The following is a 24692-nucleotide window of genomic DNA, read 5'->3' on the forward strand; positions in this document are numbered from 1 at the left end:
AGCCTCCCACATGTCTGCTACTCATGAAAGTGGCCTTGTAGTAAGATGAAGTAAAGTTTTACTTTGGGAACTAGGAAAGGCAATTTTTTTTTTTATTTCAAAGGTCACAAAGTGGTAAGAAGTAACTGCTCAAAAAAAATTTATATATAAGGTTGCTGAAAATGCAGGTAGGAGCCTTCCACATTGCCATTGTCAGCATTGAATCTGCATGTAATTACAATTACACAAGGAAATTAATTTTAGCTATAGGTAGACATTTATAGAAATGCCAGAGCGTGGGTGTTTCCATGTGTAGTACCAGAAATCCTTTATAAAGGTTGGCATTTCAAACTGGCAACAAGATTTTTCTCCCAGGAGAGCTTCTTTGGGCAGAAAATCAATCAAATAAAAGATGATAAATATATGACAAAGGTCTGCAGTAATCCCAAGTGTCCACATTTAATTACTGGTAATAATCTCTGTGTTAGCGATGAGTTGGTCAGGAGCTGAGATTTTTCTTCTAATAAATTAATTATTGATAGACTTTAAAAGGTGTAATTATGTTTTTTATGTTTCAAGTACTAATATCAACAGTTTTCTCTCCCTCTGAATTTATATAGATATTCTTCTTTGCTCTTTTCTAAATTGCAGCAACTAATAATCAGTTACAATAATCTATGAGTTGTTCAATGGTAAAATCATATTTTTCTTTTTCACACTGTTATAGAGTCTTTTTAAATTTCCCTGCTACAGACTATGCTTCAGTTAATGAGATTACATTATTCAATATCTTTGGAAATTAATGCTTGGTAATGCAGAAAAATTTGTGGTGTTGAAAGACTGACCTCTAGAAAAATGTGTTTTATTATCAGAAGCAAATTTCTCTCTAGTAAGTCTTTTTTCAGCCTAATATGTGCAAGTTCACATCACACTTATGAAATCCATCTGATCAAAAGGAATCTGGAAGCCACAATCCAAGGCGATCACGTGGGACAGAAATGGGTTTTGTGCATTTTCTTGGAAGGAAATAAAAAACTGAGGTCTTATAGCAGTGAAAATTTATAATTCAGGTGCTGGCCAGAGCAGGTGAGGGAGGTTTATTTCAGCTGTGCCAGGGAAGGGAGCGTGGGATGGGACCCATTTGGGGAGAAGGAACAAACCCTGGTTTGGAAACCCTTTGCTTTTACTTTGGGAGCATTTTTGGAAAAGGAAATTAAGGAATAGAATGGGAAGCACTGACTGAATTAGTAGTCCCACTTTTAGTTGCTAAAATTAGAAACCTTGGAAGTCAGAGGGATGAGAAGGAAAGCTTTGAGCCTTCTGGTAGGAATGAATTCTATTTTTATAACAGCAGCACGGGTACTGCTGCTGTCAAAGTTCTTCTGCTCGCTTGGCCACACAATATTTTCCTGGGCTGTCCTCAGTATTTCCAGGGATGCTCAGACTGGTTCATTTGTGTTTAGCAGAGCATTTTCAGCGCCAAAACAACATCTCTCAAAGAGCTATTTTGCTTTAGCTGTGTGCTGTTAACCCTTCCAGTCTGCTTTGAGAAAATGTGAGTATTTCTACAGGGTATTTTCAATATTTTTAAGTTCTCCAGGCTACATTTCAGCGTACTCAGAGGAGAATTGAGGCATTTATGGCTCTCAGGAAAGGCTGTTGGGGTTTTTGTACTCAGTCACTCAGTGGGGAGCTCCTGCCTTTGCCTGGTTTCCACAAGGAATGTCAGAGAACTTCTGCTTTTAGTGCAAGGGCAATTTTCATTATTTTTCATCAGAAAAGGCCCCTTATTTGAGTGGGATCATCTTTGCAGCTCACATTTGCTGGAGCGTTTCAGCTGGAGCACACTAAAAGCTGATAACTGCTTCTGTGCTGGGCTCCCAGGGGCAAGGGGGCTCCTTGGAGGAGGAGGAGGAGGAGGTGGCAGAATGAGTTTGTCCCCTGCTGGTTCTGAAGCTGCCTTAGAAACTCTGCTGCAAAAATGCACCCAGCAAACTTCCTGTGCTCTGAGCTCCTCTGCAGCTCAGTATTATCTGTGAGCAAACATCTGCTGCAGGCATCCCGCAGTGGCATCAAACCACAAACACCGCTTTCACTAAAATGATCAGCTTCCTATTTGCTTATCCAGAAAGTCAAAGATTTTGTGGATTTCTGCATTTGTAAACAAATACATGTGAATTTTACAACCCGTTTGGGGAGTTGGTTTTTGTGAGTTTCATTTTTTGTGAATGTCAACATTTAGCTGAGGCAAAAATCCTCCATCATAAAACTTGTTTTAAAGTAACTTAAACTGTCTGAAGATTTTATTTTTAACCCCAAATCAGCTGCTGCTTACTCCACAAAGACAGGTTCATTTCCAAACCTCAGAGGAATAAATAACCAATGTGGTAAATCAAGTTATTTAAAGCTGTGTAAGGGTGATGGCAAAGAAAGTTTGTCCTTCTGAAGTTCTTTATTTTACTTTGCAATATTTGTTCTTTGCATTTAAACGCCCCTTCAAATATTAACAAATTTGCAAACATTCAAACAAATTTTAGCTCCCTTATTTTAAAGAGCTTTGATCACCCTTAGAGAGCATCTGAAGTTAGTTTGTAAGTGCAAATGCAAGTTGTTTTAAGCATGATCTTCATTTTAAAATAACTCTGAGCTGGAAATTGAAATAAATGTTCCATTTCCTTTGCTTTAGAGTTGCAGAATGACTGTGGTTTACCTCTGTCATTTTTTCACTGTGCTCAGAGCACCAGGGAAGTCTGGTCTTTGTGCTTAATGCTCTTTATTTTCTTCTACAGAGAGCAGGGGATACAGTCAGTGGAGATACTGAAAGGTAATTACTTCTGTTATTATATATTTAAATATATACACGGTTATATTTGTGAATTAAACTCCTTTCTTTGCTTTTAGAAATTCCGTTGCAGTATTTGAGGTTTTCAGGGTTTAGAGATATCAGTGCTGATGTCATGTTGGCAAATGAACATTTGCCAACATCAAATGTAATTAAAAAATAACAAGGTTTAAAAAATTCTTCAGAAAAAAAAAGTTTAAAAAATATTTGTAGAGGGGAAAAATTCTACTGCTATGTTTCCAAATAATTTCAAATTTATTTTTGAAATTCAGTATTTCAGACTCACTCTGAGGATGAAAAACATAATGTATATCTAACACAATTTCCTTAACCAACAGGCAGAATGTTTCAATGAACATGTACCTCTAATTCAGTCTGTCCAAAATTACTGCTTGTATTTGTGGTTTGGAGTACACAGATATTAAAAATGGGTTCTTCAATTTGGCCTTTAGGTCTGAATTGAATCCATTTATTCTAATGAAGAAAACATTTTGTCTTTTATTTGATTTTGTCTTTCATTTCTTTGCTGTTTATCTGATGAAGTATCTTCATGTTGCATCCAAAAGTCACAGTTAAAGGAATCTTTGAAGCAACAGCTACTTTGTATCATCATATATTCTAATTCAGTTTCCTTGTAATCTATGATAATTATTCTTTTTATGTTTTTCATCCTGTGTATGGCCTAAACCCATTTAAGAAGCGGAATAATTAATTAGATTTAGAGTGCTTTGACCAGTCTAAAGGATTTACAGCTGTGATGATTCCCTTTAGTGCTATAAACATCCCTGAATTCAGCTAAAAACCTGAGGTGCAACATTATCAGCTTCTGACCACCTCACACTTGATTTTTCAGGGCAGACAGCATTTTTACCTCTTTATGTGTGTTTTAAACATCCCAGTGCAGTTGGAAGGCAGCTGCAGTGGTGACCATTTGCTGCTGTTTCCCTGGTGTGCTGTGCATGGCTAAAATGGCATTATTGACCCCATGGAGCAGCAGTGTTAACAGAGATTAACGTGAGGCACAGATGAAATTCCACCTCATCTGACAGCAGCCAGTCCTGCCTCTCCAGTGCCAGCAGTTCATCACCTCAGCTGAGTGTGGGGGTTTGCTTTTACAGGAGGTTAAACATATTAATATTTTAATATTAATATTTTGTTCCACTTCACAGCCTCCCTCCTGTGCAGGCTTACCTGGGGGGAGAGTGAGTTATTCTTGCTCTCTTTTGAATTAGAACTTCATGTCACATTTTGCCTTCACCTCTTACACCTGAGTGCTCAAAGCCTGCTGTTTTCTGTAAATCTGACTGTTTTCATTTAGCCTCCCATCCCCTTTAAAGGTTCTCCTGTCCTGTTCTGCTCTCCCACCTGTTTCTCTCGTTTTCAGCCTGGCTGTGCCCTCCCTGGGCTCCTTCCTGCCTGACTTTGTGCATCAGAAGGAGCCCCACACCCTCCCCAAGCAGCCATGAGTCTCACCATTGCATTTCCTCCTCCACACCCCATTTTGCTGCAGCCACAAGGAAGAGCTGCAGAAGATTTTGTTTTTCTTCTGAGCAATTTTGTTCTTCCCAGAGCAAAGGGCTCCTGGTTTTTCCCAGCAGGTTGCACAGGCCCACTTTGGCAGGGACATTGCAATCCAGATGGAACATCCCTGGTGGACAGGACAGGGCATCTGCCAACTGATACTTTCCAGGGACATATGACTTGATGAAATTTTGGCAAACTTTCATAGAAAAAGGCTATGCTTTTCTATTCTTTTATGGGAGAATCCTTCTCCCACACATTTTAGGCCCAAAACATGACCATGTTATGTCTTTTCAATCTGTTGAAAAATATTTCAAGAGGCAGAATTATATCACCTTCCTAATAACCTTATTTAAAGTGATTTAAATAGCTTAAACCAAAATAAAAACCAATTTTCAGATATTTAGCCCCTAGATTTAGGCTTTGGGGACCAGGAGACAAACTGTGTGGATAGATTGACATATTTGGGTGAAATGCCATTAGCTTCAATAACTGAAAGAGGGGGAATTTAAGTTGGATATACAGAAATTCTTCCCTCTGAGGGAGGGGAGGCCCTGGCACAGGGTGCCCAGAGAAGCTGTGGCTGCCTCTGGATCCCTGGAAATGTCCAAGGTCAGGTTAGACACTTAGACACCAGGTTAGATGGGGCTTGGAGCATCCTGGGACAGTGGAATGTGTCCCTGCCCATGGCAGGGTGTGGAGTGGGATGGGGTTTAAAGTCCCTTCCACCCCAAACCATCCTGGGATTCTGTGATTTCAACATACAGGGACCTGTAGAGCTTCTGGGATATTTAGGATTGCATCCTCTGCTTTAGAAAAGCCAAGGGGAAGGAAGATGTTCCTGGCATGGGGTAGAAGCTCCCCCAGGCTGCTTTGTGAGAGCCATGAGGCTGCAGGGTGTCCCTGGGAACACTTTTCACTCATTTGGGAAGAGCTTTTCACTCATTTGATGAGGAGAACACAGAGCAAGGCTGGCAGCTCTGTCCCAGCCCGGGGCAGAGCAGAAATGAGGGATCTCTGCCTTCCAGCTCTGGGTTCCCCCAAAGTCTGGGCACCCAAACACCCCAGAGCTGGCCCAGCTCTGTGCCAGGGCAGGAGTTCCAGCTGTGTCCCTTGGTGCAGGACACTGTCCTCACACACAGACCTGCCCTGCCTGCCAGGGACACCCGAGCTCCCCTGGCAGCTCCTGTGCTGGAAGCTGTGCGCTCACCCCTGAGCAGGAGCTCTGATTTTGATGCTTGGAGAGGCTGCCTGGAGCAGAGGCTGGGCCCAGTTAAAGGAACAAAGTAGGAATTTATTAAAAGGAGTTCACAGGATCCACCTTAGGCAGTGCAGGGCTGCACCCTGGGTCAGGAGGTTTCACACTTTTATGAGTTTTGGTCCATTTTGATACTGGGGTTCATTGTCCAAGTCCAGCTCCAGGTTGTGCAGTCCCACCCTCCCAGTTTGCTCTCCTCAGTTGTCTGTTGTTTGCACTTTTTGGGCCTGAAGCTGCAGTGGTGTCCTTGGTTCTGGGGCTGGAAAAGATTGTTTTCTATGACTGAGCTGTGAGGAGAACTGCTGACAGTGTGTATGAAGTTCAGAGTTATGTACTAACGTGGTCCAGAATCTGGAAAATACGAAACTCAAACTGAAGGCACCGATTTAGGCAGCGGCACCTGCAGCTGGAGCCCCTGGATGTGTGTGTGCATTGAGGTTTTGGGGAGCCAGGCTGAGCTGCCTGTCCCTGAGCTGCTTTGTGCCCCTGTTTGCCAGGAGCTTTGCCCTGCTGGGCTCGTTTCACAGAGCAGGAGGAGGAACCAGCGCCAGGGAGGAATCACTGCTGAGCTGTTCCTGCAAACACCTGACCGGGCTTAGCAGGGCTCCCCTGGTCTTTGATCTTCACTTCAGGAGAATTTTTCCCAGCAATAGGAACCCTGAGCCCTGTGGGTTCTGGCCAGGGTGTGTCCTGTAGCTGTGACATCCCTGTGGGGACCTGGGTGCAGAGCTCTGCTACCCTCAGCCTGCAAGGGGTGTCACAGACACATCTTCTGAAAATCCTTTCCTTAGGATCTTTTCTCCTGAGAAGCTGAGGGGCCCCAGAAATGAAATGTAAACAATTATTATCTGCTGCTGTGGAATGCAACTGGTGCATCTGGGATTGGGCTCATGTGGTTGTTTCTAATTAATGGCCAATCACAGTCAGCTGGCTCAGACTCTCTGGTCAGTCACAAGATTTTATTATCATTCCTTTCCTTTCAAGCCTTCTGATGAAACCCTTTCTTCTCTTCTTTTAGTATAGTTTTAATATGATATATATATATATAATAAAATAATAAATCAGCCTTCTGAAACATGGAGTCAAGATTCTCATCCCTTCCCTTGTCCTGGGACCCCTGTGAACACACCACACAAGGGGAGAGAGGCAGAAAAACTGCATCACTCACACAGGGCACAGCTTGGATGAACATTTTGCTGAATTTTTTGCTTCTTTTCTGTGAGAAAACACTGCTCAAGTTCTTTCTCATAACACATTTTGTCTTTGTAAAGAATGCTTAAAGATTATTTTCATCATGGTCATGGCAGTGTGCTTTGGACATTACTTTTTTTTTAGTTGTGGTTAATGCTGGAGAGATAAGAAGAGATAAACATTTTAAAAATGACTTTCAGTCTTGACATTTTGCTGTCAGTATTGCATGTTCAGATGCACCTGTACTGCAGAGATTTACAGGTGCACCTGAGTTGCTCGAAGCATCAACAGCCCAGAGCAGAGACCTGAGCCAGGGATTTCAAACCTCACTACAAAATACTCAATAATTAATCTGCAGTGAGAATTTCCTTGTTGTAACAGGAATATATTATATAAGAGATGGATAAGAGTTCTAGTAACCTAAATGTAAATCATGGATCCAGATGAGGTGATTAAAAATGCATTCCTGTGACCAGGTAGATAAATCCAAAATGCTACATGTGTATTAGTCCAAGTTCTGAAAATGGATAAAAAGGACAAATCTGACCCTGATTCAGTGTCCTATTTCCATCATGGCCAATTCTGTCTGCACTGGACAAGGAAAGGCCTCTGGTGCTGCTGCCCTCCTTTGTTCTCCAATCTTTACAGAGCTCACATATATCAGAGATGGTATTATTGCATTTTAAGGTGTCAATTCTTGGTATCTGTGGCATCCTGTAGCAAAGTCTTACAGAAATTTGTGCTGCAGGATGCTATGGTTATATTTAGAAATTCACAGTGTCTGTAATCCCTATGTAATCAGTTTGTTGGTTTTTTTTCCTGTGGTTATTTGACATCTTTCTTCTGTTTGTCCTAGATATGCAAGTTCTGCCATTGACCATCCAGGAAACACATCCATGAGGAAGGTAATGATTTATAAACGTGCTTTAAATAACTAAAAAACTCCCCAACTGTTCAATTCCTTGCCCTATTTTAAAAGATACCTTAGATATCCCAAACCTTGACATTTGCCTATGTAATGAAAGAGCTGAAAACAAAACTCTAGCGATAATTTCCATCTTGAGGAAACTGGCTGCTGCAACCACAGCAGGTCAGTGTGCTGTGCCTGCAATGCTTTTAGTTATGGTTAGAATTTAGGAATTCAGACAAGTTTAGGAGCCTTGGTGTGTGTTCTGACCTATGTGATGGTTTGGGGAGGAGAATCACACACCACATTGGACTGAAAGGCATCTCTGGAGGGAAGGTAAAGAAAAGTTTTAAAACTCTTAGAATATTTAAATAGTACCAATACTATGATAGGGAGATGGAGGATTAAGATTTTCAAATATTTTTTATTCTACCAACTTTGAGTGCTCCATTTGCAATGGAATATAGCTATAAACAATTGTTTTATTATTATTTCATACAAAGGACAAGCAACAGAACCTTCATTTGAAGAACGTCAGTTCTTCATTCTGACTTGGCACTTTTTACACTGATTGGTTTGGACAGGGCTTGAACCACCCTGGGATAGTGGAAGGTGTCCCTGCCATGGCAGAGGGGATGGGATGAGCTTTAAGGTCCCTCTCAAACCTTTCTGTGGCTGTGATGACTCAGTTCTAAACAGTTTCCCCTAAAACTCCTGAGCTTAAAGCCAGTGGAGCTACAAGTAACCAGTTTTGCTTTTCATTGAGTGTTTCTGTGCCAGCACTTCTCCTATCCCCTGATTACACTGAGAACTCCTAAATTTGCCTTCAGGAGCATCCATTCAATTCTAGCACTTTTTAAATTTCATTTTTCCCTGTGCTGGCTTTGGGTGGGGGTGGCAGGGTGGGCACTCCCTGGCCGTGGCCTCGTGGTGTGGTTTTGAGATAAGAATTGAAACGCTGACAGCCCCAGTGAGTTCTCCATCATCTGTCTGTCTCCCATAGCAACTCTGAGTCACTTGCAGTTGTGAGTTCTGTTTCCTTACAGTGTTTGCCACCAAGTTAATTATATTACAGTGGTTCTTTTATCTCTCAGAGTGTGGAGGTTGAATTTTTACCTTAGCAGTGCTAATTAACAACTGATTCCCAAGGTATTGCAAACCTCTCACTTTCTCTAGTTTCCTTGGTTTGAATGCATTCTGTGTGTGCATAAACAAAACAGGAAGAATAATTAGCTAAGAGTTGTAGAAGAAAGATATTTTTTATTTCAGAAAGATATTTTCAGCTCTCCCTTGATTTGTTGTGCTGTTTCCTTCATTTCATCACGTAAGCATGTGCACTGTTATGGAAGTGAGCAATCTTTCTTTTTTCTTGCTTATAAAAACTGGGTTTAAAATTTCCCATAATTTGACAAAGCTTCTGCAGCTAAAGGGAAGATACATGGAAAAAAATAGTGTTCGCATCTGTGTACAGATTGTGTCACACTCTGAGTACCCGTCTGAGGTTAAATAAATTCATTTTTACTTTGGAATTGTGCTGTCCATCCAGGAAGAAGAATTAGCCAAGTGTTTTAGAAGAAAGATATTTTTTATTTCAGAAAGATATTTTCAGCTCTCCCTTGATTTGTTGTGCTGTTTCTTTCATTATTTTTAAAACTTTCATATCAAATGATGCATACCAGTTTCTGGTGAGTATCTCCTCCAGACATTTCATTTGTCTTACAGTTCTTTGAATTTGCCCACATTTCATTAGAGGGTTTTATTCCATCCCTACATTTCTCTAGCCTAAACTGGGGGGAAATTGGTGATGTCTTTTTCAGGAACTCACCTGCTTTGCCCTGGTGCATTTCTCTGGACAGAGGAGCATTGAGCAGGTTGCCCCAGCCACCACAGAGCTCCAGCTGACCCACCAGGGCAGATCAACATTGCTGCTGGCATTTGCAGCACATCCACAAAGCTCATGTGCACATTTCATACCCTCTCTCAGAGGTTTTTGGTTTCATTTCTGGGTTTTGCCACATTTCCTCCAGCACAGAGCATCATCTTTGTCTCCTCCTGAGCCAAGAGCCACATTTGCAGAGATGCAGTGAAACAAGGGGGATGTGCTGAGCCAGTGGCCGCTGCCCCCTCCCTCGCTGAGCATCCCTGGCAGCACTGTCACATTTTGTGGGACATTCCTGTCCTGGGGCTGGCTGGGAGAGCAGGCTGAGGTCAGGAGAGCACAGAGAGCTGCTGATCCCTGCATTCCCCACAAAGCCTTCCCCTTGTGAAGTGCTAAATCAGGTTCCAGACAGGGCTGTGCATGTCCAAACCCACTCCTCCCTCTGCTGCTTTCATTTAAAATCAACCTTTGTCTCTCTGGAGCTGGAGTCTTGTTTTCACCTGATTATTTTCTAGGGTTTTTAAGTATTTGTTCATTGGAGGCAAATCCTTACAAGTTTTTGAGTACTATCCCTGGTTTTAGGTTTAAATAAAGACCTGATTTTAGGGGTTTTTTTCCCCCAGAATCTGTAGCAATTTTCTAATGCTGCCACAAAATGAAAGAAATATTCATTTTTTTTTTCTCCTGGGACTTATTCTGTTAACCCACCAACCACCAACTTATTCTGTCAACCACCACCAACAAAAAAACTTGTTTCTGTGGTGGGATGTGTGACTTAGACACGTCATTAAGCACAGGATTTTGTATCTAATGTTTGTGGTGGATATTTCTTTTTGAATGCATATTTATGTAATTATTTCCTTGATGCAACAAACTTCAAATACCAGTCAGTTTATCAGCTCCTTCGTGGGAGTTTATATCTTTAGTTTTCAAACCACTGCACAGCTACTCATGCTTTCATTGCAATTGTAATTAATATTTCCTAAAGCTATTTTAATTTGCAGATTTAGCAGAGTGTTGTTTTCTTCATGATGTTGAGGAAAGTAGTAAGAGAAAGATGACAGGAGGGAGATCCTGTGATCAGTGATGCTGTGATAACCCTGGAGAGGGGAGTGAAGGAAAGCTCTTACATGTTACTGCTGTCACTTGCACTGGTGTTTCATAATTTATTTATTTTTTTTTTTCCTTACAGTCATTCCATTACGCTTCCCTCAGGGTAAAAAGCAGAAAATGGTCAAAAGGTAACTTCTTTCAGTTAACATTCTGAAAACAGAAAATGAGGCTCCTTCTCTGAGAATAAGTGATCTGTAGCAAAAGTTCAACTCGATTCAAATATTTCTAAATTTTATTGTAAGCAATAAAGGAAAATACTAAATTAAAATACCAAAAGAAATGGTTTATCGATATAATGTTGCTTGGGTGGGTGGAAAAATCTCCTCTTCCTTAGGAAGAAGGCAAGGAGCATCTGTGAGCAAATTGATAAAAATTTGCCTGTGGAACACTGCAGGACAAAGGATGGTGTTTTATATTCTCTAAATTTCTTCCCTGTTTCACAGCTGTAGGACAAATGTAATTCTTGTAGCATCATAAACTTGATTTTTCACAGGAAAAAAAGTCTGATATATTAAAGAAATTTCCCACAGAGTTTTTTTCAGGAAAATAAATTATACCATATTTATTTAAAACCTGGCTTTATTAATATTTACAAGGCAATCTAAGCCTTTCAATTAGGATTCATTGAAATAACACCAAGAAAATAAAAACAAGCCTAATCCTGGTGCTGTGCCTTTAACAGGATGCTGTAAAGTTAAAATATTGTTGTTCACCTCAGGATAAAAATCATGTAAGCATGTGCACTGTTATGGAAGTGAACAATCTTTCTTTTTTCTTGTTTATAAAAACTGGGTTTAAAATTTCCCATAATTTGACAAAGCTTCTGCTGCTGAAGGGAAGATATATGGCAAAAAGTAGTGTTTGCATCTGTGTACAGATTGTGTCACACTCTGAGTTCCTGACTGAGGCTAAATAAATTCATTTTTACTTTGGAATGGTGCTGTCCATCTTAATCAGAAAAAAAAAAATGCAGCCCTTAGAGGAACAAACTCTCTAGAGATTAAATAAAGAATTGCATAAACCAGGCAGTTTTCATTGTGGTCATGAGGAAATCAAAATCAGGGCAATTCAACAGGGCACCGATGAACTTGGAAATCGTTTATTCTGAGTCTGGAGAGGGTTTGGCTGGGAGGGAATTGTTTGAAGGTGAATTGTTCATTGAAAAATGAGCACTTTTCATTCCATTGGAAAGTGGAACATTTCCCCTGCCCCTGTGGTGTTCTGTCCCAGGGAGTTCCCTGTCCAGCGTGAGCAGGAGGCGAATCTCCTGCAAGGACCTGGGCCACGGCGACTGCGAGGGCTGGCTCTGGAAGAAAAAGGATGCCAAAGGGTATTTCACCCAGAAATGGAAAAAGTACTGGTTCATCCTGAAGGATTCCTCCTTGTACTGGTACACAAACCAGAATGTAAGTACAGGCCGTGGTTGGAAAAGTCAAAATGAAACCTTAAGTTTTATAATTCTTTTTAAGTCTATTTTTACTGCGTGCTCGGATGAGCTGCCACTTTAACTGCCAGGTCTGGGACACTCTGGCTGGAAATATTTCAACTGAAATTCTTTTTTAAAATCTCCAAGTCCATGTTCAAGGTTAATAAAATAGCAGATGTTCATGGCAGTCTTTAAGAAATGAGTGTGTCTGTAGTTAATCCTTTTCCACAGGTTTATTTGGACTAACACAATGCTCACACTCAGCTCTCCCCAGCTTCACTTGTGAGGGGGGATGTATAAAGTGCAACCATTTGTGTTAATTAAGCATTCTGTGAAGCAGATGTGAAAATCTGAATTTGTGAATCTCTTTATCTAGAAGTTATTTTTATATCGATGTTCCTCTTGCTTTTTGCTGAATTAGTCTGGAGTTTGCAGTTTCTCATGTGCAAAATGCTGTTCTTGGTGAAATTTTCCTGAAAACCAATGGGCCTGTGCTGGTGCAATCTGCATAAATGTAGGGAAATAACAGAGGGGAGAAACCCAAAATGGTTCAGTGATGCTCTTCCCTTCGTGTGCAGCAGCCCCAGTGCTTGAGCTGAACTCTGCAGCCTGCTTTGGTTACTGAGCTTTTACTCCTCCTCTCCCATTCCCTTCCAGAGGAGGTGTTCAGCAGCATAACTGCCCGCAGTTTTTGTGGATTTTGTAGCCCAAGAGGGGTTCAGGCTGTGGGTGATGAAGGGGTTTTGTGGGGTTTGACATTTCCCATGCCAGGGGGGGTTGGCTCTGGCTGTGTCCCCCTGGCTCTCAGGCTGTGCCTCAAACCAAACCATAACTCACTGTGCCCTTGCTAACACCTTTCAAAACCTGCCTGGTGTTAATTTAATGTCTCTCTGCTTCTCCTCCTGAATTGCTTCAAAAGAAGCAAAAAGTGACAGGATGCATTTCCTGGTTATTTCCTCCCCATTTAATCAGAGGTGACCTCACCAGGGAAGCTCCTCAGGGGCTGTGGTGTGACAACTGTGACTTCCAAGAGAGACAGCCACCAAACAGCTGTAAAATGCTGATTTATGGTGAAGAATCAGAGCTCTCCTCTGTTTAGGGGCTGTGTTTGGGGCTGAAAGGTTTTCTGTGATCTTCAGCAAAAGGGGATTTGGGATGGCTGTGCCTCCTCTGAGAAATGACCAGTTCAGTTACCTCACAGAGGTAATTCACACTGTGTGATGGATTGAATCCATTCCATAGGAAAAGCAGTTTGTGCAAAATACATTCAGTACTTCTTTGACTGGGTAGTTCTTTGCATAAGCCCCAAACAGCTGCTGCTCATTTCTCTTCTTTAATTCTATATTCATTTTCAACAACTTTGGTTTTTTCCTCATTCAATAGGATGAAAAAGCAGAAGGATTCATTAGTTTACCTGAATTCAGGATAGACAGAGCAATTGAATGCAGACGAAAACAGTAAGTAATGTGTCAATTATCTTCACAAAGGATTGCTCTTGGAAGTTTGCTATACAGAGTACTGAGCACTTGCAAAGTCCAGAGAAGGAAGTTACAGAGAAAAAACCTTGAAACTGGAAATAAAACATCATAGATCCACTTAAGCTTTAGTATTTCTCTTTATTATAAAAGATGCAATGTAATGTAAATTCCATTTACTGGATTAAAATGAATTGAATAATTCTTTAGCTGGCTTGCCAGATAGTCCAGTTACAGCTTCAGCTAAATAAGTAAATCAAAAAGCAATGAATACTCTAGTAAAGAGATAAAACTTTCTCAGGTTCAGTAAAGCAGTATTTTCCCATAGGAAATAGCATAAAAAATATCATAGCAGGGAATGGTGAATATAATCTTAATTTTCTCTTTTATGGGGGAAGATTTTCATACCAAATATTGTGTTGCTCTCAGCTGCTAAAATATTTAGGTTCCATATGCAAAACGAACTCAGCATTATTGCTTATGTGCATATTGCTACTGCTACATTCCACTCCACCTAAAAGCATATTATAAGCTTTGCACAATTAAGGAATATTTAATAACAGACACTCATTGGAAACTGCTCCAAATAGCGTTGGGATTGCAATCAACAGGTTTAACAGAACAATTCCAATGCTTTGAGAGTAGCACTTTGCTGGTATCTCCTGAATTATTTGCATTTGTCTTCTGTGTGCTTTCCTGCTTTTAACTAAGCATCCTGGGTTTTTCCTCTGCTTTCCCAATGACTGAATGCAGTTTTGGTCTGAGGAAACAAGTCCTACAAGTATGAGCACAGTACAATAGAAATATTGAAGGTATGAATTACAATAGAGGCTGCTCATCAGAAAATCAAACCTCTTCAGTTGCCTCTTCTTGTCTGGGGATATTATTACTGTGTCAGAGAAGTACAAGACAGTGCAATTTACACTTCTATTTCTCCTTTCAGCTGAGGGTATCACTGTAGAAATTAAACATGAGCTGAGCACTATAAATACCTCAGAGCCGTGAGTAGATATTAATAGTGATATTGAACAAAAATACAGGAAAAATAATACCCTTTTGTTAGAATATAAAGCACTTAACAGATTTCAGTGAATTAACCAAGATCAAACAGAAGGTCATTGTGCACAGCTAGAAATAGCTTCCAGAGCTTTCCTCAAAGCATGAGAACACAATCCCTCAGAACTCAGCTTAGGGAAGGATTTCTGTAGGGTGTATGCACAGGGAAAAGTCCGATTAACTGAAACTTTGCACACGACTGAAAGCTGAGAACCTCCAGGCTTTGAATCCTTTCAAAAAGAGGCAGGTCCAGGGGTAAAAGTATAATGAAGATGTTCATAGTATATTCCCTTTTTTCCTGAGCTTAATTTCAGTTTGATTTCTTCCTTCATGGACTACCATTTATATATTTCCCCCATCACAAGAACTGCACCTTACCTTAGCCACTGTTTTACCTGGAAGTGAGTGCAGTGAAATTCAGAATATTCAGCATGTGGGAGTGGAGGCCAGCCCACAGCCCCTGTGAGCACACCTGGTAAACACTTCCTGTCCTCTTCTGTTGTCCTGCAAGGCCAGGAGTGAGCATCATTCCATTGCCTGATTCCACTGCAAAGCCAAAACCACAATGTCAGTTTTCCTTCAGCTCTCCCCAGTGCGGAACTAAGAACATTTTGGACCTCAGTTTGGATTTCCCTTCAGATCTCTGCTATTTTCAGAGCTATTGATGTGAAATGTTCAAACCCTTTTGAAACCAAAGGATTTGAAGACTTACTGGGATAATGAATGGATTTCTCTTTCCCACTGTTCTGTTGGAGGGGGAGCTCTGCTCCCCAGCCTGGCTGCTCCTGATGTCCATGCCCACAGTGATGGAATAGCCTCAAGAAAGCTTTCACAAGAGTACAGATAATTGAATGCATTATTTGGTATGGTTTGATGATTTGCCTCAGTAATGCATTTAATGAAGGTACCCTGATTATTGCAGGAGCCCTGGCATTATCTCAGGCAGATTCAGCTCTCCAGGCTGTAGCTGGACGTGCAGTGACCTTTGTCCCTGTGAAAGGAGCCTTTCTGCACTGCCACTGAAAAACTTTCCACTGCTTATAGGCAACACCTGCATCCTCCTGATTAAAAGTGATCACAGAGTAGGAGAAATTATAGTTATTTGAGTTTGTGTGCTGTGGCATGACATGAATATCATGTTATTTTCACAGATACTGATAATTATAATGCCCCACGATGATGCTGATCCCCAAGTATAAAGATTAATTGAGCCACAGGTGTAATTAATCCTTATCAACTGGTGCCTTGCCTGAACCTTCAGCAATTTCCAGCTAGTGAAAATTTTCATTGCCTAGTTAATGCAAATTTGGGTCTTAAATTTATCAAGGATATGTCACAGTGTTGGCACTCCATATTGAAAGTGTGCAGTCAGAGCTCTTTACAAATGTCATTGTAGTACAGGCAGACAGGAAGGTACAGCTTAAATGTTGCTACAGTTTCATAATTTTATTACTTCTGAAAAGAACTTGACAGTCTTTGCAGACAGCAAAGCCCCCTTGAGCCACCACGGGGAAGAAACTTCTGGGCTGTGTGAACTGGAGTGCAGCCAATGGATGGAGAGGGATTATTCTTTAAACTGGCACTCACTATGCCTCATCTTGATTATTGCAGCCAGTCTGGGGCCCTCCAAACCAAGCCAAATGTAAATATATAGATATAATTCCTCTAAATTATTCATATTTATACATCTCAAATTGTTCCCCTGGAGACTGCAGTTCCTAATGCTTGAAATGTATCTAAACACTTCCCTAATAATAATCTTAGTGACACTGCTGGGAGATGAAGATGGATTTATTGTTGTGTTTTGCAGTCCTGACAGAGAAGTGCAGCACATTTAAATCACAAGTTTGCACAGAACTGGGGTCTCCATTTCACAGCTATAAAGATCTCTTCTCTGCAGCCTGCAGATGTGTAACAGTGCAATACATGATTGCAGCTTTAATGTTCACCAGCTCAGGAAAGGATCACAGTATCAGACAGGGAGAGCTCAAGGAACACTCACACAGTGACAATTAGAGCTGTTTGCAGGGACCTGCCATGTGGGAGCTCCTTTGCAAAAGCAGCCAGACCTGCAGCGTTTACCTGATTTCCCCTGACAAAATTCCTGCTCTTTCTGCATTTTATGACACGTTCACAGGTTCTGTCACAGCTGAGCCAGGAGCCTGCAGACAGTGCCTGACCTGTTGCATTCTCCTGATTTCACCTCTCTGTGCCTTAACTGAGGCAGGGTTCTGTGAGAATGTAAAATATTCTAATAATCACAGGATCACAGCCTTGTTTGGGTTGGGAGGGACCTTAAAGATCATCCCATTCCACCCCTACCATGGACAGGGACACCTTCCACTAGAAAATGATCCACTAATCCTAGATTTTATCACATTACAGGAGCACAGAGGAGCCAAATGAAACTCTGTTCATCACACTAACTTCCACCCATTAACATTGAAACCCCAATACTGGCATTTAAAGGCCTGTGTGTATTTAAATTTCCTGTCTAGGAAAATAATCCTATTTACAAGCAGAAACTCCATCATGTGATATTGTCTCAGGATTAGCCAAAAGGATTAGGATCTTTAGATCCAGCACCTAATCCTCTCCAATCTGAGCCAATCCCACTGGAGATGGTTGGGCAAGTGGAGCAGGAGAAGGTGCAGATGCTGCAGAGAGTTCAGACCAACAGTAGAACAATGCAGGAGTGTTTGTGATTTTCTATTTTGAGCCATGATTTTCTATTTTGAGCATCAAAAATGCAGTAGTGTAAGGAATTTCTGTTGGAAGTTGAGTATTTGCCCATCTCTGTGTAATTAAAGATGTGCCATGCACTGCTCTAATTCAGACACACAAAACTGTCCCACCTTTCTTACCCACAGCTGTTTCCAGAGAAGCAGTGGGAGGTGCTGGTACTCAGCTGGCACAGGGGGATTAAAAACTTCCACAGCAGAAGCAGAAGACTAAGAATGACAAGAATTCTTGACACTTAAACCGTATCATACCAATCAGTTAAAAGAAAGCATAAATTTGATCAGAGCATACTTAAAACTGCATTTATGTAATGATCAGAAGAGAGATAATTAACAAGCCTGTGCCATCTAGTGGGCACCAGGGATCCCTGTGTGGGATTTCACAGTCACTCACTGCTTTTATTTACAAAGTGCCAGGGCAGTGAGGCTCTGCAGTGGAAATTATCACTGTCCAGATCCCAAAACAACACTTAAGTACCTCTACAGCCTCCTTTTATGGAATTTAATATTTAATGATAACCCTCTGTGCAAAGATAACCTTACCCTTGATATCCCTAATCTCATGAAAAAAGAAACTGCACAGAAATACAAAAATCTGCTGTAGGGCTTTTGTTAGGAAAGCTGTTGCTGGATGCATTTGTATTAATTATATATATTAAAAAATCACTGCCCAGGTGAAGCTTCTTCAGCTGTCATCTTGTCTTTGAAAACTGCAGTAAGTCATAGTAATTAATAAAATACTCATTTGCATTTAAGCTATTAATAGTGGAAACATTGCATCACAGGTTCTTCATAATTCCACATGTAATGATTGCTAATCTAATTCTTACATCTGGTAATTACCATATAAATGTCAGTATTTTAACATAAATGTTATGAATGATAGTGTGGCATTTTTTTAACACTTGCCAGCTAATCAAATTAATAGTCTTTAATGCTGGGACCTTCTGGTATTCTTGATGGCAAAACTCCTTTTCATTATACCCCCACAAAAAATTATAAAAAATGTGATTATTGTTCTTAGCAGTTTTCAACTTCTCAGCTGAGGGAGATCTCAGGGATTGGGCCACATAAAAGCATTAATAAAAAGCATTTCTGTGAACTATAATCACCTATGTCATCTGATTGTTATCTATTATTCCAGTGATTTCTAGCTCAACTTGGCAGCCCTCTGCATTTCTTTTTGTAGAACATAAAACTGTCATCAAATACATGAGAAGAGGTGGGGGAGATCAAACATTTATTCCTTTAGCTGATCCTTGGAATACAACTAAGATGTACTTGAATATACTCAATAAGACTTTCAAAATCACCCAAGGATTTTTTTAGATGTAGAACATCAGTGGTTATCAAAAGATTTATATTTTTAAGTCATTCAAGTGCTTTTGAAATTTTTGCAAAGTATGAGGCTCACAAACATCGGTGCAATCAGGTCAGGGGGAATCCATTGATAAATTTAGGCAGCAAAATTCGGACTGAAGATGAGAAATGGCTATGAAACCTGAAGAGTCATAGAGCAGGACAGTCTGGTGTGTTTGTACACAGGATGTTTGAAAGAAAAGGTGGTTTTCATTCTTCGTGCTCTTTTTATAGTGCCTTCAAAGCTTGTCACCCCAAAATAAAGAGTTTCTACTTCGCAACCGACTGCCTTGAAGAGATGAACAGGTGAGTTGTGTGTCCTCTTTGTTGTGGGATGTTCTTTATCCTGGTGCTTCAATATTTCATCTGACACAGGAATATCCTCCTGGAGCCTTATGGAATGCTGGCTCATGGTGTTCTCAGGAATTAGTTTTCCATTAATTTCAGTGAATACATGGCATTCTGTGGCTCACTTTGCTGGCATTTCCTGCCACGACATGTCTCAGTTCTGCAGAGGAAAGTTACTTGTGTTCTCATCTATGTTAATTAGAACTTTTTCTTTTGTCAATGGGCTTAAGGTTCATCACCCTTGTGAAGTTTTGTAGGTAAAGGCTGGAAGTCTTAATGGGATCAGTGTTTCTGGTTTATTAAACAGTGCACCCACACCAAAGCTCGTACAGAGAACACCCAGGTGGTGGGGGGGTGTGTGTATACATATACATGTATTTATACATATATATATTCCCCTTATAATGCCAAGAACAACCCCTAACAACACAGAAAATCAGCAGTTATTAATTTAATTCACCACATCGCTGTCCCAACACAGAGCTGAGGTAGGCAAAATTCCATTTTTGGTGTTGTAGTGAGTTTTAGATGTCCTTGGATGTGCTGGGGGGACATTCCAAACTTCTGACTGGACAAGGCTCTGGACAGCCTGATCCAACATTAAAGCTGGCCCTGCTGAGGGTGGCTGTGGGAACAGGCACCTCCTGGGAGCTCTTCTAGCCCAAATTACTCCGTGCTTCTCCTTTGTGATTCAGTGGTGAAGGCAGAGGTTGGGTGAAGGTGGGACAGGGCCTTAGATCCCAAAAGGCAGGGTCAGATGTCCTCCTTCCTCCTGTTACCTCAGAAATTTGTTTATTCCCAGCTGAGGTGGAAAGCACGAGGACACCTGGGACAAGGTCACCATCCTGGGAAGTCTTAAATCTTTCCTGGCACAGATAACTGAAACTTTGAGATGTTCTCACTTACAGTTGTTCTTAATGTTTGCCAGCCTGGGAAGACAGATATGGATGGGGTTTTTCCTTTGGACTATTAAGGCCTAAAAACCATTGTTGAATTAACATTTCTATTCTGTGGTTTACATGGCTCTTCAGGTATGTGGGGCTGTGAGCCTGGCTGGGCTGAAACTGGAGAACTGTTCATCCTGCACTGAGAGGGGATGAGCCTCACTTATCAGCAGTGGCATACTTTCAGGCTATAAATTTGCTGAAAAATATTTTTTCAAGGCTGTTAATGTTGCATTGCCCAGTTCTGTGGTGTGGTTCAGGTTTGTTGAAGTGAGGATGTTTTGCTGGTTTAACTCTGCCTGGTCTCCCTTGATTTCCGCTGCTGGGGTAGCTCTTGTTTATTGAAGTGCCATTGATCATATCAATAAATTATACAGAAAATGTTCTCAAGGAAAACCAGGAACTCTTGACTCACATTCAGTGAGCTGCTTTTACAACATCCATGGATTTTTCCATGGGGAGCCCAGGAAGCTGCAATGAGGCCTTGGAGCCCTGGAGCAGCTGGGAAGGTGCCAGCGTGTCACACCATCCTAAACATCATTTACTTTGGAATTTACAAGAACCTTTTCCCCTGAATTTTTGGGAAGAAGGCAAAGGGTGAGCTTCTACTTGAAGTATTTTGTGCAGTATTTTCCCTTCAGCAATTCTGTCCCTGCAGAGCAATTGGAATTCACTCCCCACCCCAATGATGGATAACTCTGCTACCTCTGTGACATCCCTGGGCACCCCTGCAGCTCCTACAGGATTCCTGGAATTCCTTCTCCCAGAGATCCTGGGTGAAATTTGAAATGAGGGAGCAAGAATCATAGATGAAAAATGTGTTTAAAGTACTGATTCCACAAATCTCTCTCTTCCCAGCAAATTGCTAGCCCCATAATGTGATGAAATAGAGCAAATATTTTACATGGTATCTCTCGCTCCTGTTTGCAGCACAGAATTTAACTGGATTTTCCCTGCTGATGGAAGGGGAGATCCCTCATGCTGAAAAGTGAAGGAGTCTTGGCATGGAGAGGAACATTCCTCATTCACTATGAGGGGAATTTTATCCTTTCTTCAGCCACTTTTATTTTAACAGCTCTTTTTAGAGTTTCTCACCCCAGATTCACTGTTTATTTTTTTTTTCCACTCTGGAATATTTTACTGTGTCATTAACCCCACATTGCTGAAGGAAGAGCTGGACCCCAGTGGGTGGGGCTGGATTATTCTGTAGCAGACCCAGGCACTCAGCTGGGGCTGAGTTTTGCCTGCTGTGTTACTCAGGTTTGCAGAATTCATGCTCGTGCTGTTCTTACATGGGCAGAGCCATGTTCTTGGAAATGAATTAATTATGAACTTGATGAGCTCATCTCTAGCTTGCTACTCCAAGCTTGTTAAAGGCCTTATTTCCCAGAAGTGCTCCATCTCCTACCACACCACACATAACCTGTTTATGGCTTTAATTAGCATTGAATTTAATATTCAGTTGTTTTACAATATCTATGTTATTTAAAACTTACATGCCATTGAAATGCAGGGCAGTGCATTTGCAGTCTCATAATGAACTCCAAATACTAAATATTTTAAAGTTTCTATTTTAGGCTAAATAATTTGATCACTTTTGATTTGAATAACTGGGTTAACTTTGCAATTTTAATAACTTCCATAAATCTTTGGCATTCATTCAAGAAATATAACAAATAGTTGCTACTGAAACAGAATGATGATTAATTTTTATAGGGATCACTCCTGTATTTTCCAAGACGTGAAATATTATAGCACAATATTTCTCTTAAAAAATAATTGTTTGAGAATTGAAGTATTCTGAATTAAGCAAATTTTATGGTGACTCCTATCTACTTTTACATATGGAGTATAACCAAGTGAGTTAGTTGAGACTTTCCCTAAATCATCCTCTTTATTACTAAAGTTAATTCAGTTTTCTCCCTTAAATTTCAGGCATGTTGGTCTCTTTGACAGGTCTTGGTCAAATCAGATGGTGAGCCAGGGTTAACACCTATTCTCCAGTTTCAATGCACTCAGTCTTCACTTTATATAAACTGGCACCCGAGTAAGGCTCTTGGCAACTAAAAGTTTCAGCTGTTAGGCATTTTCCCCCTTAAACTGGACAAGTGAGCAGGAGATTGTCAGATCTGTCTGGCCTAATTCACCAGCTCTTTATCAAATAGAGCTGAGGAAGTTGTTACAGAGCTCTTACTCTCAGCCCCTCACCTGCTGAAAAGCCAGGAGATAATTCTGCAGAACATGAAAGGCACTTTTCAAACAGAAATCCCTGGAATGGAGCTTCCCAATGGTGTTGTAAATAATCATAAAGAGCAGGTTTTCCTTTCTTCCTTTTATGTTCCCATAAACTTGTTTCAAATCCGTGCCCGAGGCCACATCAGCCCTCTAATTTATTGTTCTCACATAAGAGCTCCTAAGTGCAGCACAAGTAAAACAATTTTCTCATCAGAATTAGCTTCAGGCCCCAAGGACTGGGTGAAACCATGAGGTTCATGGGAGTGCACAGGGTGATAGTGGAGCTGCTGTGCCCTATCAGGGCAAAATACTGCCCCAGGAATTCCCAGCACTGAGCTGGAATATTCCAAACCCCCTTTCCTGGGCAAGGCACCTGGCTCCTCCTTTCTGCAATTTCTGAATTATTTACCCCAGACTTGTGAGGTTCCATTTCCCCCCTCACTCAGCCCCAGCCCCAGCGGCTGACGGAATTTGCAGTGCACAATTGTGATTATCCAGCACACCCAAATCAGGGCTGGGGGAGCTCATCCCTCCTGCAGGAGGCAGGGGCTGCCCTGGCTTTCTGGACCAGCTTCAATTGCAAAATTAACTTCATCAAATTCTGCTGTAAATAGTCCAGTGGGAATTGCTAGGGTTCTTGTGGGAGCCAAGCAGTTCAGCTGCATTTCATAGAGCAGATTTGGTGATTCCAGCCCTGCACCTCTCCGAGCTGAGGCAGTGTCACAGTCCCTGTTGTCACTTTATGCTGGAGATACTGAGTTAAATCTGAAATAAGTCATAGAAATAAGTAATAGAAATAATAAATTTCATCATGATGAATTACATTTAACAGACATTTAACAGCGTTATTTGGCCTATTTGAGCTGAGTTTTTAAAAAACTATGTAGAAGCAGATTATACACAATTTCACAAGTAAATCATCCCATTTCTTAAAAAAAATCACCGCTAAACCCCAAAACCCCACCCACAGTTTATGCCATGCCAGTCTCAGTTCTCTTGCTTGTAAACAAAGCTTTCTTTCTCCAGAGCTTCTTTGGGCCAATCATTTGGTTAAAGCTGGAGCAAAAGTTTGAGTAAGTGAGTAAAGAGAAGTTCTAGTTGAGTGAGTTTTTGTGAAATCACTGTCTTGGTGATTTCTTTAGGGTTTATTATTGGTTCTGGATCAAGTAGCCTATCAGTTATTGTGTGCTTTTATTCTCTGTGATACACGACTGTATTTGTACAGTAAATGCTGGTACCAGAAAGGGAATTTATTTGCTACAAAGCAGTGAATTTCTTTTGTCTATTACCCACTGGGGAAAACAAAAAAACCAAAAAAAAACCACCCACACCAAACCAGACTTCTGAGTACAGAGACATAATTGTGCATTTGTTTGACAGAGGCAAGTTAAAAAAATTAAAAATAGAAAAAAGAATCCCATTAAGTGCATGAAGCAGATGCACATGCAAAGAGGGCACAGATTGGTTCACTTGTCAATTCTTAAGCTGTCTCAGGCTTTTTTCCTATTTTTCCAGCCTGACAAATCTAAGAAGACAATGCATGAAACAAGATCAACAGTCATGTCAAATTATCAAATCAGAGAGTGCTCAGAGTTTATCCCATGAATGATTTTGCTTAACAAATCCCAGCGAGTGTGACAAATCCAACGGCAGAGCTGCTGGGGCTGATGCAGAGCAGAGATGAGCTCATGGAGCAGGATCTGCTCAGGGTCACATTTCACCAGGAGATGCTTTGGGGCTCCTTTTGTGTGGAGGAAAATCAAGGCATCATTTCAGCCACCCCTATTACAGCAGCCTTTATCCTCTTAAATCAATGTATTACCTACATGACCATAGAAAATAGGGAAAATAATGTACCTTAGGAAGCCAAATGGGAAATGCATTGATTTTTCAGGTGTTCAGTAAGAAAGACTGGGCAGAGAAGTCCACATAACAAGTACAAAATCAATTTTTAAATCTAATTGTGAATTGCAAAGAATTTTACTGTGAATTCTGGAATCTGATTATCCCAGTGACGTAAAACAAATAATACAAAGCTTTTGATCAGAAATTAAATGTAAACTGCACTGAATAAATTCTATGTATGAAATAAATGGTCCAAGGGAATCTCTAATAGACTTAAAGATAACTTGATTTAAGTGAAATTTAACTTCCCCTTAGTGCTAGTTTTTCCTTTTAACCAAATAATCTCAAATGTAGATGCAATCTCAAAAATGAAAAAAAAATATTTCTGCACTGAAACATTTCTAACACAAAGCTGGGCAAGAATTAATAATGAAAAGATGCAAGGAAGATAGGAAGTATATTTTATTTATTCTTTCTGTTAATGGGTCAGGATTTCATATACTTCATTTTTAAAGGAACGTTTAACAGAGAGAAATAGTGAAAGTAGTTGGACTTTTTCTTGAATTTCCACCT

At 40.7% G+C, this 24692-nt stretch overlaps 1 protein-coding gene across 1 annotated transcript in view; it reads left to right on the plus strand.

The window, feature by feature from the left end:
* The window catches only part of LOC118698660 (connector enhancer of kinase suppressor of ras 2-like), a 172964-nt gene that overhangs the window by 132586 nt on the left and 15686 nt on the right, over positions 1 to 24692 (plus strand). Inside the window, exons 15-20 of the mRNA XM_054516354.1 lie at positions 2769 to 2803; positions 7648 to 7696; positions 10770 to 10818; positions 11921 to 12096; positions 13500 to 13573; positions 18982 to 19053. Coding sequence (XP_054372329.1) covers positions 2769 to 2803; positions 7648 to 7696; positions 10770 to 10818; positions 11921 to 12096; positions 13500 to 13573; positions 18982 to 19053 — 455 coding nt within the window. The remainder of the gene's footprint in view (positions 1 to 2768; positions 2804 to 7647; positions 7697 to 10769; positions 10819 to 11920; positions 12097 to 13499; positions 13574 to 18981; positions 19054 to 24692) is intronic.

Source organism: Molothrus ater, chromosome 14 (genome assembly GCF_012460135.2).
Source record: "Molothrus ater isolate BHLD 08-10-18 breed brown headed cowbird chromosome 14, BPBGC_Mater_1.1, whole genome shotgun sequence".
NCBI classification, from domain to species: Eukaryota; Metazoa; Chordata; class Aves; order Passeriformes; family Icteridae; genus Molothrus; species Molothrus ater.